The 15,784-nt window shown below is 39.6% G+C and overlaps 2 protein-coding genes across 2 annotated transcripts in view; one reads left to right on the forward strand and one right to left on the reverse strand.

Moving 5' to 3' along the window:
- MIPOL1 (mirror-image polydactyly 1) overlaps positions 1–1,869 on the reverse strand; it is a 305,508-nt gene extending 303,639 nt beyond the window's left edge. Inside the window, exon 1 of the mRNA XM_082681379.1 lies at positions 1,821–1,869. The gene's annotated coding sequence lies outside the window, so the exon portion shown is untranslated. The remainder of the gene's footprint in view (positions 1–1,820) is intronic.
- Positions 1,870–3,236: 1,367 nt separating this feature from the next.
- Positions 3,237–15,784, forward strand: part of SLC25A21 (solute carrier family 25 member 21) — a 510,376-nt gene continuing 497,828 nt past the window's right edge. The window contains exon 1 of the mRNA XM_082681409.1: positions 3,237–3,334. Within this exon, the coding sequence (XP_082537535.1) occupies positions 3,265–3,334 (70 nt within the window). The 5' untranslated portion in view covers positions 3,237–3,264. The remainder of the gene's footprint in view (positions 3,335–15,784) is intronic.

Genomic DNA, 15,784 nt, shown 5'->3' on the forward strand with positions numbered 1-15,784 from the left:
CCGAGCTTTATTTGTGGCTTACAATTGTGTCATTACATGAGGGGGAAATAAAGTTCTATCTTGTTTAAGTCACTATTATTTTGGTCTTGAACAGTAGCTGATCCAGTGGCCCAATACAAAAACTTTATTCCAAAAAGACATTAAAGAAATTGTCAGATACTTAAGTTCAGTAAGTATTTTAAGGTTCCCAAAGGTTTAGTTTCTAGTCACTTTGCAAACTGATAAATCAATAATTTAATTATGTAGTTCTCAACCAAGATCAGCTAAATACAGTAAATCAATAATTAAAAAATATCAGCTTGATACTTTAGCAGTTTTGCTCTAATATCAGGACATTATAGCATTATGTAAAATAATAATAGAAAGAGTAATGTGATGGATTGTGTCTAAGGAATCTGAACTAGTAGCTCAAGTAAATTTTACTTCTCCCAGTGCTAAACCTCCCAGCACTCCAATACTGGCCATGGGCAAATTTGGCTGCAGGTAAGAGCTATGCCCCATAATCAGAGCTCTTAGCACAGTGTGTACTTGTTGACTGTGGATTGACAATGGCTGACTCCCAAGCTCCAGAATGTTCTTATACCTAGGCCCTATCTCCTCAGCTAATCTGGAGATTGAGGACTAGACTATCTGTAATATCAGGCCTTGCTTTTTTTAACTCAAAGAAATCTGTTCTAGTGCAGAGAGGTTAAAAAGAGGTAGCAATTTTCTAACAGCGTATTTGGAAAGATGTCTGGGAGAGACTTCTGACTGAATCTGTAGGGATCCTGAGAGATTGAGGTCTTAGTGAGACCACAAACTTGCACCCACCTCCTCAGGTTAAGATATTCAGAGATTGGGGGCTTCCCTGGTGGCTCAGTGGTTGAGAGTCCGCCTGCCGATGCAGGGGACACAGGTTCGTGCCCCGGTCCGGGAGGATCCCACATGCCGCGGAGCGGCTGGGCCCGTGAGCCATGGCCACTGAGCCTGCGCGTCTGGAGGCTGTGCTCTGCAACAGGAGAGGCCACAACAGTGAGAGGCCCGCATACCAGAAAAAAAAAAAAAATTCAGAGATTAAGATATTTATGAAAAAAAAAGATATTCATGGAAATAATGGATGATGTCAAAAGGCTGTCTTTAAATCTTGACCTGGAAGTATTATTGTATTTCCTGAAATAATCTAGGGAAGGCAAAAATTTACGGACATTGCAACATGGTATGATCTCTTCCATTAGATTATATGCTCCAAGGGGGGATTTTAACTGTTACATTGCCAGCTGTTAATGCTGACACTCAGTAAACTCTCAATGAATGAATGTAGAATTTGGTTCAGTGTGTGCCTTGGGGTTTAATAGTATTTAATAATCCAACAAATTTCTTTAACTTTAAAAAATTCTCTACTTACATATGAGTAAATGAAGTTAATTTTGGTAGCATTTAATTATTTTAGGTTTCAGTGTGACTGAATGTAATTTGGCCTGTGGTTAATATTTAAATCTATAATCCCACGGCTATTAGAAGAGGGAATCCTGGCTATACCATTAACTTATGGTGTGATCTTTGGAAACTTAGTTTCTTCGGTGGAAAATTAGGGAAACATTTTCTATGAGCTCTGAAATTCTGATTTTAGTGCTTAGTATATAATAGGTTCTAGTATTTTTTGAATGAATAAGTGATTTTATATTGTACTCAAGACCTCATATTTAATTAGTAAAAGACTGAAACATAGCTCAAAAGCTTTTACTATATCTAAATAGCAAAAATTTCTTGAAACTATTTCTTGGTAAACATTTCAAACTTAGTAATTTTAATCAAATATGAGAAAATTTGTTTTTGTGTACCTGATCACATAAGTAGCAAGTCTCTCCAATTCCTCACTTTAAATAATTTTGCCAGTCACATTATCATTACCAGCTTTTAATAGCTCAGCCTAAGAAATTAAAACAAAGTATAAAACCAATTATTGTATTTTGTACATTTAATTGGAAATCATATATATTAAGTTGAACCTTATTACATATTGCTGATATAATTGCCTTCAAAAATGGCAATTTTATATGGTTCACACTGAATATGTTTAGTATTAAATACTGTGTTTAAGAAATATGACAATAAGGGTTCCAAAGCGTCTCATTCTCCCTTTTACTCCTATCATTTCCTGCCTGTTAGGGGTGTGGCAGGTATTTTTCTAAAATTTGAGAACCTTGTGTCCCTCCTACAGAGTTTTTGCAACTTGTGGTTTAAAAATAGTATAAACTAGTATTTTTGTTTTGCTAACTATCCTAAAGGGCTAGTATGAATAAGTAAACGTTTTACAGAGAATATATTAGTAGTTACTTAATGTTCCTTGATTATTTGGGTCAGTGGTTCGCAAACTTTAACATTCATAACAACCACTGGAGAACTTATTAAAACACAGGTTTCTGAGCCCTATATCCAGAGATTATGATTCAGTAGGTCAGGGCTGGAACATGAATTTACTTTTCTTACAAACGCACACATTACGCTGATGCCCACGGACGTGGGGAATAGATAGAAGAGACTTATTTGTAATAAGGCCTTCCTTTTTTTGGTCTTTCAGTAAATAAAACTCAAGTTGATGAGGTATGAGATATATTGCCTTAAGCCAAAACCATTTCTTAGAAAAGTACTATATACAGTAGCTCAATTGTAAGATACCTGTAAATTGGATTTATTTTGACTTAGTTGCTATAGCCCACAATTTCGGGACAGCTAACTCCAAGGAATTTATTCACCTGTCCCTTCTTTAGAACTGCACTGTGCTCTGGCTTTCCAGAGGGCAAGGGTCGCCTGGACCCTGACGCTGGAGTTCTAGACCAGGATCACTTTTTTACTTGCGTTATCAGAGGCAGAGCAGCCAGCTGGACAAACTCTGCAGAAGGCTCCTGATAGGGAAACCCGTGGGCGCCAATCTAGGAGACCAAACCGACCTGCGGCGGTCGACCAACCCAATTCCATCCGCGGGTCTTTTCTCCTTCAGGGTCCCTCCCGGAGCCCAGGGAGCAAAGCGGGGTCGAGAAGGAGCACCTGAAGCAGCGCAACAAGCAGGTCCCGACCCGCCGGAGATCACGCGTTGAGTCTGTGGCCCAAACCGCCCGCCGCCTCCGAGCAGTCGCCGGATTGCCGCCCCACAGGGAGCCACTTGGCCCAAGGACTAACCCAGCCCCGGCACTCTCGCTCAGGAGAGGCTCTGCAGGCCGGCATTCAGGCTGGCGAGCTCGCCCACGCATCTCAGCCCAAGCAGTGGTCGTCTGGCTTGCGAAGATGTCGGCCAAGCCCGCTGTCGGCTTCGTGAACGAGGCTTCTCAGCAGATCCTGGCCGGTGGTTCCGCTGGTAAGGCCGCCCCGCCGGGGGCTAGTCGTTTTTCCCTTCGCGTGTTCCGAAAACGTTTCTCAGACAAGTCTCCCCACCGACGTTTTGCCTTTTTCCTCTGCCTTCCGCGCTCCCGGGGCAGAGCCTGCTGAGCCCGAGCCCGCGGAGCGCGCGAGCAAAGGAGGCCGGGAGCGGGCAGCGGGCGGCGGGCGGCGGGTGTCGGGTGTCCCGTGTCCCAGGTCAAGTCGCCGCGGCGCCCGCGCTGGCCGCTCTCGGGTTCCCCACCTTCTGTGTTCCTAGCCTGTAAGGCAAGGCAGGCAGCCCCAAGACCTGCGACTTGGAGGAGGCCTTTTTGCCTGGCTGGCTATTTTATTTGAAATGATCCAGTTGGCGTCAGACTTAGTTGACTTAGTTGTGCTATCAGTTGTAGCCTCTTCTTTCCCCGGCTAACTCAGATCTTATGTAATTCCTACCTCCCTCGTTAAAGTATGTTACCTCAGGACTCCACAGGTTTTCTTATTGCATGCAGTGCTAGCTTGCTTGCAGCTATTCGTGCCTTAGTAAGCATATTAAAATTAAATGAATATATTAACACATGTAAACACCTTTGATATGATAGGTTCACATTAATTTATGGAGAGTTATGCTGTGGGGGAAAAAACCTTTAGGAAGAAATCTGTTATAACTAATCATGGAAATAATGACCAAGTGGCTAGAGAAAGTTACCCACGGGATTATGTTATGTGAACGTATTTTAAAGATATTTTAAAATATAAATTATGAGTTGATTGAAAATTTAATCTTACATACTGTGATGCATTTTTTATTATGAATATATAAAATAATTACTATAATTCACTCATCACCATAAAACATTTTTATAAATGTAACTATTCTCTTAATAAATTATTATGGTAACACTAGTAAATCATATTAAGATGACTAGATGTCTAATGTTTAACTTTGACTAGTAAATTTTATTCTCAAACAAATTTGGACAAATTATGACTAGTTATCATCATGTCACAAACTCCTTGCTTCTAGGAGTACCACAAGCAGCCAGATATATCACTTAACAATCTCTACACTTTCCTAAAGATGACATCTCATTAATACGGCAATCAAGGCATTCATTTCTTATATGTAATTGTGCTATGTCTATTTGTTGTTATGATGTCAGTGACGCCACTTTCTACTTTTTTAGTTGTTTCCCAGTAGTGATGATGAATTTGCACCAATTTATACACCATTTTGGTCAAATTTCCACAATGTCCAAGACTCTGCCAGCTGTCCCTGACTTGGCTTGATTCAGAGTCCATGACCCTGATCAAATAAAACTCAGCTGGCCCAGTAGGGAAATGAAGCTAATTGATGAACATCCTAACCTATGACTAGTGATTCATAAGTATCTGTATATTGGCTTGGATGATCATTCTGGGTATTAGACACAGCTAAACTCAAGGGATGTTAAAAGTAGATCAAACTCTAATCCTACTTACACTGTTTTGTTGGATGATACATATTTGGCATAAATATAATGTGTTTTTCCATCATGTTCTTACAATTGTAACTAATATGAATGAAAATCAGTACATTTATAAGATAAATTAAACATAGCATAGTTGACTTACATATTTAGTACTATGAAGTTACAATTGATAAATGATGAGAGTAATTTATACTTTCATCATAGTGAAAAAGAGTCATTTTTTTCCCCACTTGGCCAATAACATTTCATAAAACTTTATATTTATTGGGCTTTTATAAGACAGGCTAATCATGTTACATATACTACGTCAAGGGCCAAAAATAAATTAATATACGAGAGGCAGAATTTTAATAAAAACAAAATACACTTGAATTGCTAACACTGAAGTTCTGATTACTGATATTGTCATCAAATGCAGCACCAGTGTGTGTATGTATTATATGACCTTTCAATGGTAAAGGTTAGAAATACTTTCTATGACTGTACAGCAGAAGCTAACACAACATTGTAAAGCAACTATACTCCAATAAAAAGTAGTAAAAAATACATTCTAGCTTTCTTAAGGGTAAAAAAAAAAAAAGAAGCTGGAGAGGTTTACTGGAGAAATACTAGGGTATCTCATGGAATTCAAAGTCTGAAATGCATTCCTGAGAACTGACTATAATCAGGAGCCGGAGCACTGAGGGGATCTCAGGAAGTGAACTCTTGCCATTTCTTACTTCTTCCCTTGGCCAAATGGTTAAGCATTTCCAAGGCAGCAAGGTGGTGGCTAATAACTGGGTCCCAAGTAATACTTCTGTAGCCATTAGGATGGCTTGTCATACTTCTATAGATTTGCCCAGTGAGGAGTAAACATGACCAAATGGATTCAGACAGTTAATTACTTACACAGACAGCAAAAGCAAGTCATTGTGGTGTCGGTTCCCTGTGCCCCTTGTTCTGTAGACAACACAGAACTGAAGAAGCCAGATGACAGATGGTAAGAGTGATGGGTCATTCTGTTGTTGAGGAGTTTTATAGACTTACGATGAAGTCTGCAGCTTTACCCTAAGTGGGAATGAGGTGGAAAGTCTTGTGCTGAACTGAAACTAGGGAGATGGATGAGAAATGGCCTTGTGTCAGTCTTCCACAGGATAACGGGAGAAACAGCCTCCCAACAGCTCCTCACTAGGCTGTTTATCTTCCCTTATGTTAGAAGAAATCACAGGGCATTCTGCTAAGACTAAGGTCAGACTGTGGTCAAGCCTTGCCTACATGGTCTCTGTGGAGATGAGCAAGGATGTCAGGGTGCCAAGCTTTGGAGACATTTCCCTGTTCCTTCCTGGTATCTTCATCAGTTTTCTTTCTCACAGATGACTGCTGTTTTCTGCTCTTCAGTTCATGTGTCAGAATATTGTCCCTAATAGCTCCTGAGCTTACATGCTCTTGACTTCTGTAAAGAAAACAAGAGACTAACTTGCTTTTTTTTCAGTCCCAGTGTAAAATGCTGAGGAAGGACTCAAAATAACCCAGTATTGGTCAGGAGCCCACCTCTGCACCAATCAGTTGTAACCAGTGCCCACAGGGAGGGGTGAGGGTCTCGGGGGAGATTATTTTCCAAAGAAGATGGGCAGTTGGTGTCTTTTATAGTGATATACATGTGTCTTTTTTTAAAAGGTGGTTTGTAATATTTGCATTTAAGAGACCAAATGATTCACTGATAGTTGCTTGGACAATATACATCTAAAGACTGACCTTGAGTTTGTAGCTATAGCTATTATATATAGATATTGTTATCAATGGCAGCTTTGTTTTATATGATGAAAGCTGTGCTCAAGAGAAGACAATATGTACTGGAGTTTTATAGAGCAGCCTCCTAGTCTGCATTCTTAGCTTCAAGTAATAGCATAAAATTCAGGTGAGTAAGTAGAAGCCAATGATGAGAGCATCAGGAAGATCAACAAGGCCTAATACTGCAGAGGGGGTAAGGATGAGATGGAGAAGAGGCCATTGGATTAGTACTCAAAGTTGGTCCATGGATGAGCAGCAGGGAGGGGCATGGTAGCGCCTGGAAGCTTGTTAAGAATATAGGATCTCAGGCTAAGCTTACTCCAGACCTTCCATATCAGAACCTGCATTTTAGGAAGGTCCCCAAGTCACTGGTTTGTACTTTCAAGTTTTAGAAGCACTGAATTAGAAGACCTTTGAGAAAAGAGATTCCATAGAGTGGGAGCCAGATTGCAGAAGGTTGCAAGTTAAATCTTTCTTGGCTTTCATTGCTGACCAGAGAGAGAAGAATGAATTCTGTACTCCTTAATTGCATGCCCTCAATTTAGCTTTCAGACTTATTTTCCTGTCCTCTGCCATACATTCCATTCGGTTGCTGCTCAATAGATCTGCTCACTACACTCGAATGTTGCCTGTGCCTTTCCACCTTTATTCCCAATGCCTAGACTGTCTTCCCCTAATTTTCTCTACCTTTTGAAACCATGCCCATTTTCAAGGCCTGACTTGAAAACCATTTTCTGCATAAATGCTCCCAGATCGCCTCTACAGACACACCAGCTTTAACATTCTCATTAACACTGAATGATACAAGTAATAAAAATAACTAACATTTATGGAGTAAGTACTAAGTTCCATACCCAGTTCTAAGCTTTACATGTATCAACATTTTAAATCCTCATCACACCTCCAGGATGAAGAAACTGATACCCAGAGGGTCTAATGAACTTGCCTGTGGTTGCACAAGCATGCAATCATTTCTATAGGAACAGGCTACAGGAGGGACTAGGAAAATATTATTCCCATTGGCAGATATTTTTAGAAGTTGGAGAGATCAAGTCTACTATCCTTTACCATCTCTCTATCTTTTATTAGTTTACATCCCTTAAAACAACTTTTATCTACAAATACAATCCTTACGGTCTTTTTGCATAATAGTATCTTGCTGTCTCCAAATAATTCCATGTGTGGGCACAAGGTTTGCATTTAGTGAAAAGGAAATTCTCAATCCATTTAGCACCTCTATGTACATTTGGGCAGATTGTGGACTGAAAAAGGGCTCTGGCCACTTGAGCAAGTGGGAGCTGAAATCTAGTCCATGCACTGATTCATAATCTATGTATCCTAGAGCAGAGATGAGTCCACCTTGGGGAGAAGGGAAACCTTTTTCTACTTCTTGAAAAGACACTAAATGGATTGGCAGCAAACCTAACAGCAACACTGACAGAATTCCCCCAAGCTTGCTAGAGCTCCCAAGGTCCCTGGGCCTTAGCATCCCCCAGGTCCCACATCATTCTGTTATCTGCTCTCAGTGGGGCTCTGGCTCTGGCTCTCAGAAGTTTCTCTTTTATGCACATCTCTTCCTTTAGCCAGGAGCATGGCTCCACCTCAGACCCTCCCATTCTCCCTAATGACCAATTTGGGCTCTTCCATGTGTTTCCAAAGCTCATGGGGTTCTTATTTCCCATGTCGTGTAGGAGCCTCTTAGGCCTGCACAAATGGGTATTCTCCCCAAGTTCTCATAGGGTTCTGGCACTCAACTTCAGAAATCTCCCTGGGTCTCTGACGAAGTCCCCTTGACCCCCTGAGAGACCCTGCTTTTGCCCAGGCCTGTCAGGCTCCCTCCCAAGGGCACACCTAGGCCCTGTCCACGCTAAATTTTCTCCACAGTGGCATCACTAGGACCCTCCTCCTCCTGCCTCCCAAAATCTTGCACTCATATTCCTTGACGTCTGCAAGTTCCACTCAGAATTCTTCTTAGGGAATTTCTTTTCCATCTGTCTTATACATGATCACCATGCTGGCAGAACACTGATTTATTTCCCAAAATTTCCAGGCCGTTGTTTCTTCCTCTCCAGCCCCATCCTAATCCCCCGTATCTTGTAGGCAAACACCCTACCACATCTTCAATCACTGTTTTTATTTTGTCCATCTGGCTGGAGATGTCTTAGTCAAATTGTTTAGTCAAAGTATCCTGAAAACAAGTTTTCCAGTTTTGCACTAAACGCAGTTCAATTACTTTGTATAGTTTATCTCATTAATCATCTTCAAGGGATCAAATGAGAAAGTGAAGTAACTTTCTGGAGGAGGAAAACCTGGGATTAATGGATAGGCTGCTGGGAGATTAACTATTGAGAGTACATGTAAAATGTATATTATATTGATGGGAGAGAGTCCAAGGCTTTCAACCTAAGAAGGTCACTAAAAAGGTATAGGATAATTTTTTTTTTTTTTTTTTTTTTGCGGTACGCGGGCCTCTCACTGTTGTGGCCTCTCCCGCTGCGGAGCACAGGCTCCGGACGCGCAGGCCCAGCGGCCATGGCTCACGGGCCCAGCCGCTCCGCGGCATGTGGGATCTTCCCAGACGGGGGCACGAAGCCGTGTCCCCTGCATCGGCAGGGGGACTCTCAACCACTGCGCCACCAGGGAGGCCCAAGGAAAATTCTTTTTCAGAATGCGTGCAAAGGGGACACGCACGTGATTTAGATAAATGGCACCTTTGGAAATTCAGGATTTGGCAAACTGCATTTGTTTGATAATAAATAGCAGGTTGTAGTGAAACAGGTGAGCCTTTATGACACATCAGAGGGAGGCTGGAACCCATCATCTGGGTAATTAGGGAGGAAAAATTCCCCTTATTTCAACCCCATTGGAGGAAGCAACTCTATTGATCAAATTAATTATGAAATACCTTTAAAGGATGTGTTTTAATTGAAATATAGTCTTATCTCTCTCAAAGAAAATCTAGTTCTCAAAAATATGAATTTAAGAACAAATAAACTATGAATTAAATAAGTACATGTCAAAGGATTTATTTTACTGTCCTTCACTGAAACATGTTTTAAAAGTGTAAGTATAGTATGTGGGCACATGATTCAACTGATATAAGAACATAAAACAACTTTTACACATTTTAGGAACACCTTGTTAAATCAGCCCTTCCTCACTTCCCTACTCTCTGGCCCTGTGCCCCACCACTGTCTTGACTACAACATCTCAGACCATTGAGAATCTGGTGTTTTAGGTATAGTACAACAAGTGCTCAGAAATGTTTGTTGACTGTACTAATGAATAAATATCAGAAGCCCAACCCACAGAATATTATTCTTAGGGTCCTAGGGGTTCTAGTCATCAGACAACGGATACTTGCAACAATATTTTCCTTCAACAGTGTTTTATTTTATTGTAATCATTTAAGAAATGACATGAAAACATTCAAGTCTGTAATCTCTGCCACCTTCTGAGTGAGAGGCCCATGATCACTTTTAAGATTTATGTATCATCTTTCGTTCCAGGACCCCAAACTGAAAAGAGATGCACCAATCATTTTCAAACATCTTTATGATTTACATATGTGGTATCTTAAAATGACAATGAATGAAACCAGGTTAAGGGACTTCTACAGGATTCTTTATAATTGTTCCAGACTTTTAACTATTTTTCTTACCAGTTTTCTTTTCCTTTTGCTTTTAAATTATTATGTTTGTGTCAATTATTTCCATACTTTGACGTGATCATGGTTTATACACCTTGTAAATATTATTTTTTTAAAAAAATTTTATTCGAGTATAGTTCCTTTACAATGTTGTGTTAATTTCTACTGTACAGCAAAGTGAATCAGCTATACGTATACATATATCTCCTCTTTTTTGGATTTCCTTCCCAGTTAGTCACCACAGAGCATTGAGTAGAGTTCCCTGTGCTATACAGTAAGTTCTCATTAGTTATCTATTTTATATATAGTATCAATAGTGTATATATGTCAATCCCAGTCTCCCAATTCATCCCACCCCCACCTTTCCCCCTTGGTATCCATATGTTTGTTCTCTATGTCTGTGTCTCTATTTCTGCTTTGCCTATAAGGTCATCTATACTATTTTTCTAGATTCCACATATATGCATTAATATACGATAATTTGTTTTTCTCTTTCTGACTTACTTCACTCTGTAGTACAGTCTCTAGATCCATCCATGTCTCTACAAATGACCCAGTTTTGTTCCTTTTTATGGCTGAGTAATATTCCATTGCATATATGTATCACATCTTCTTTATCCATTCCTCTGTTGATGGACATTTAGATTGCTTCCATGTCCTGGCTGTTTTAAATAGTGCTACAATGAACATTGCAGTGCGTGTGTCTTTTTGAATGCTGGATTTCTCTGGGTATATGCCCAGGAGTGGAATTGCTGGGTCATATGGTAGTTCTGTCACCTTGTAAATATTCTAATAGGTCTGTATCTTTTGAATGTTATTGACAGTCCCTGTTTATTAGTTTGTTAGGGCTGTCTGAACAATGTACCACAAACTGGGTGGCATAAAACAACAGGAATTCATTGTCTCACAGTTCTGGAAGTTAGAAGTCTGAAATCAAAGTGTGGGCAGGGCTGGTTCCTTCCAAATCTGTTGTATGCTTCTCACCTAGCTCTGGCAGTTGCCCACAATCCTTGTGTTCTTTGGCTGTTATCACATGGCTTTCTCTACCTATTTGCCTCTGTGTCTGTATCCAAATTTCCCTCTTCTTATAAGAACACTGCTCATTGGATTAGGGCCCACTCCAGTCTGGTATGACCTCATCTTAAATTGATTATGTTTGCAAAGACCCTATTTCCAAATAAGGTCACATTCTCAGGTACCAGGGGTTAGGACTTGTACATATATTTTGTGGGGGATACAATTCAACCCACAACAGGCACTTCATTTTATTTTTCTCTTCATATTGTGTTTCTCAAATTCACAGTCCCTATCTCAAGCTATGGTCCTGTGTTTCTCTTCCTTTCATTGTCAACCTTTGTGAAAAGTTCCTCACTCAGTTTTCAACCTACTCTAATTGGCATATCTGCCTTTACCTTTTTGCTGAAACTGTTAACTACTGGTTTTCATTCCTAATTTTACCTAATCTTGGTGGAATTTCACATCTGTAACCAATTTTTCTATTTAAAGTTGTCTCTGCTGTTGATTTTCACCCCCTTCTCCATGTATGATCACTCTTTTACTATCTTCTTTGCTGGTTCTTCTTCTTTCCCTTTCCTTAAAAATTGATGTTCTGCAGGGTTCCAAGTTCTCTACCCATCCCCACTCTGCTATCTCTGTGCTCTCTGGCTTCAGTATTATCCACGTGCAGGTAACTCCCTGATCTATATTTCCAACTTTTCTGTGCCCTGAAGACTTGAATTTCTAAATTATACAGTAAAAATTATGTGGAAATCAAGAGTCATGTGGACTCTAATGATTTTAAAAAATATTTCGGAGGTAAATTTTGAAACTGATGTTAGATCCTCAGATACCAGTTTCTCTTTGTTACATAGCTGTGCTCATCCCTATTTTGAGTTCAGTTTTTCTCATTCATTCTTTTTGTTATCTTAAGAAGTTGCAAATGAACTTCTCTGGGTGTTTGTTTGGGTTGGGTGGATCCTACCTAATTATTTAGTCAATAATTACAATAAGACAACAGGAAATGATAAGATAAATTCTTAAGTGCTAACACTTATTGAATGACTACTATGTGTAAAGCACCTTACTTTGCTTATATCATCAATATTAATTTGTAATTTCTTGAGGATGAAGAAAGGGAAGCTTAGAGAAATTAAGTAACTTGCTTGAGGCCAGTGACAGAGCATGGGCTCAAACTCTGTTCTCTTTGCTTTCAAAGCTTTACTCTTACCCACTACCCCACCTTGCCTTGTATGCAGAATGATGTATCAGGTTAGCAGCCCTCATACAGAGTACCGCCCTTGTAAGACCTCTTTTTTTTCTGGTTGAGTTAAATATTGTAGCTGCTCTGGGAACTTGAGTACTGATGAACAAACAGGGTCTACCCTTGATGCAACTGGCCATTTCTTGTTTTTGCCAGATCTTTAAGTGCCAGCCACAGCACTGGTATGAAATTCTCCATATTACCCAGCAGGGCGCTCTGTCAGCATCTACAGGGCTACATCTTTTCTGCCAGCCCCTACAGGCAATTAATTATGAACAAGCTGAGCCTCAGTCCTCAGGTGATTGTTCATCGAACCCTTATACAATTAGGTAAGGCACTGGAATGACTCAGCCGACTGGACAAGCTAATCTGTGACAAAGGAGGACATTTAAGTTGCATAAAAAATTGATTTGTCTTGAGCCTTTTAATTTGTATGAGTCTGGTAGCTTTAGGTTAGACGCAAGGGTGAATTTAGTTGAATGTCTGTAAAAACTAAAATGGACTATTGTAGGGAGAAGATATAACTTTGGAGAAAGAATAATGAAATATATGTTTCAATAGGATTGAATGACACCTAAAATAGAATTGTGACCAAAAAGTTTTACATTGTGTGTGTATGTGAGAGAGAGAGAAGACATGCCAATGTCCTAATATTTCTTGAAAAGTGACCTATATTTATGAATCATCAAGTCTACCCAAATCAGAATAATGCAATTATGTGAAACTTTGGTTTTAGTTCTTGTTCCTGTGGCTGTTGTTGTTATTATTACAATCATTATTTTGGAGAATGGTTGTAGAGATAGAGTAAAATGCTTTGGAGAGATTTCAGAATGAACAGGGTTATTCTGGAACTTTCTTCTAGGGTAGTACATTTGGTTAGCTACTGTATCACAGTGGGCAGTAACATCTAAGAACTTCATTCTGTACTTGGGCAGACCTATAGATGGTGCTGTCTTCCTATAATTTTGGTGATTTGCTCAAAAAAAAAAAAAAAAGGAAAAGCTTTCTGATGACAGAGTTAGATGTAAAAGTGTCTAGACTTTTAATTAGATTCCACCATTGTAAAACATTTCGAACAGGTGCCTTACATAGATTATAGAGGATTACACACTTGAAAAATGTAGAGGACTGTACTTTCAGAGTTAATTTTTCCATTTAATTATAGTTCTTAGCTGTATATGGAAAAGTAGGTTGCTATATATAAGAGGGGTGGAAGAAAGTAGTGCTTCCATCTATTGCCATAATGTGGTGCTTTTGAATTTAGGGTCCTCGATCAAATAACAGTTGTTGATAAGCTTAACGTAAATGTCATATTAGTTGCTTGTAGGTCTTGGAGATTACCTTGTGAAAACAGAACTCCTAGATTCCATAATTTTGTTTCTTTAAATTCTCAGGGTTAGAGTGTGTGTTACACTAAAAGTAAATGATAAGCTTCTGTGAACAGGATCTAGAGTGCCAAATGCATAGTTCTTTTTATTTATCTATCTGAGGCTGCCACTCAAAACGCCGTTTCTTGTTTTAATCTAGTGGCATTTAACATGAGAAAGTGAGAGAGATGTATGAAGAATATAGTTTTTTTTTTTTAATTTAAAACTTTTATTTATTTATTTTTGGCTGCACTGGTTCTTCATTGCTGTGTGCGGACTTTCTCTAGCTGTGGTGAGCGGGGGCTACTCTTTGTTGCGGTGCACGGGCTTCTCATTGCGGTGGCTTCTCTTGTTGCGAAGCACAGGCTCTAGGCACACAGGCTCAGTACTTGTGGCTCGCAGACTCTAGAGCACAGGCTCAGTAGTTATGACACGTGGGTTTAGCTGCTCCGCGGCATGTGGGATCTTTCCAGACCAGGGCTTTAACCCGTGTCCCCTGCATTGGCAGGCGGATTCTTAACTACTGCGCCACCAGGGAAGCCCCTATATTTTTCTTAAACATAACTTCCAAACAGGAAATTATCTTTCTTTAGATTAATTTTGTACAGTGTGTTGTGGAGTTAATGGGAAATACCAGTAAGTCCTTTTTGCTGTAAATGAACCTTTAACCACGAGATGGCAGTATAACTTTCCCATATCTTTTAAGCTATTTCTAAAATGATTACTAAATTAAACAAATTATTTTTTAATGAGAAATGTATACAGTTATGAAATTTTAGGAAAAAAATAAAGAAGATGAATATTAGAAGTACCAAAGATTCTAGCGATTTTTTTTGATTGAGCAGTTTTCATTGCACTAAACATGTTTATACTGGATCTATCTCTTGTTTTTTATTTTTTAATTTAATTTAATTTTATTTTATTTTTGCGGTACGCGGGCCTCTCACTGTTGTGGCCTCTCCCGTTGCGGAGCACAGGCTCCGGACGCGCAGGCTCAGCGGCCATGGCTCAATCACCTGAGAATCTGCTCCTTGGCATGTGGGATCTTCCCGGACCGGGGCATGTGGGATCTTCCCGGACCGGGGCATGTGGGATCTTCCTGGACCGGGGCACGAACCTGCGTCCCCTGCATCAGCAGGCGGACTCTCAACCACTGCGCCACCAGGGAAGACCCTATTTCTTGTTTTTTAAATCTTGCGAAGAGTGAGCCCCTTTTAGGTGGAGAACAAGTCTTATTTATTTTGTATCTCTAGGCCCAGCACAGTGCTTAGAATGTAGTAGCCACTCAGTAAGTCTATTTTTGTTTAAATTGCATTTACCACAAAGCAATATAGTTCTGCTGAGACCTATTTTGCTTTTGTGCCCCTGCCTAACCAGCCCTCAGTGTGGCAGAGGTAAAGAAAAGACCTTTTAGTTTAGAAGCCAAGTACTTTGAATTTTTTCGTAGCACCTTGTTTTGCCAGTGGTGAGGGAAGGTTCCTTGTAGGAGTGATAGTTTCTCAGAACAGCACTGAAAATAAGACTTTTATTTTTTGATCAAAGATGTCTAAATGAAAATGGTCCTATGCTAAACAGTATGATTTGCTTTCTATAATGGGATATTTGACATCTAATCAATGTAAGATGCACAGTTGCTGCTTATGTGCAGCTATACACAGAAATATTTTATATTGTAAACTCAAAAGGGAAGTCTGTTACTTTCCATTATTTACATAAGTTATAAATGGATGACAAGTTTTTTTTGTGGGCAAGTTAAAATTTTAATAAAAGACAGTTACCATGTATAGAAGAACATATAAGACAGATATATAAGAAAAAAAGAGGAATGCAGTTATCATGTTTGAGAAAATATAGAGTTTCATGTAATACCTTAAATGTGTAGCTCCTGTTCCAAAAATTTGTAGTTTTAGGTTAAGTTTTTGCAATCAGGGTGCAT

Source organism: Grampus griseus, assembly GCF_964374135.1.
Source record: "Grampus griseus genome assembly, chromosome: 2".
In the NCBI taxonomy this organism is placed as follows: domain Eukaryota; kingdom Metazoa; phylum Chordata; class Mammalia; order Artiodactyla; family Delphinidae; genus Grampus; species Grampus griseus.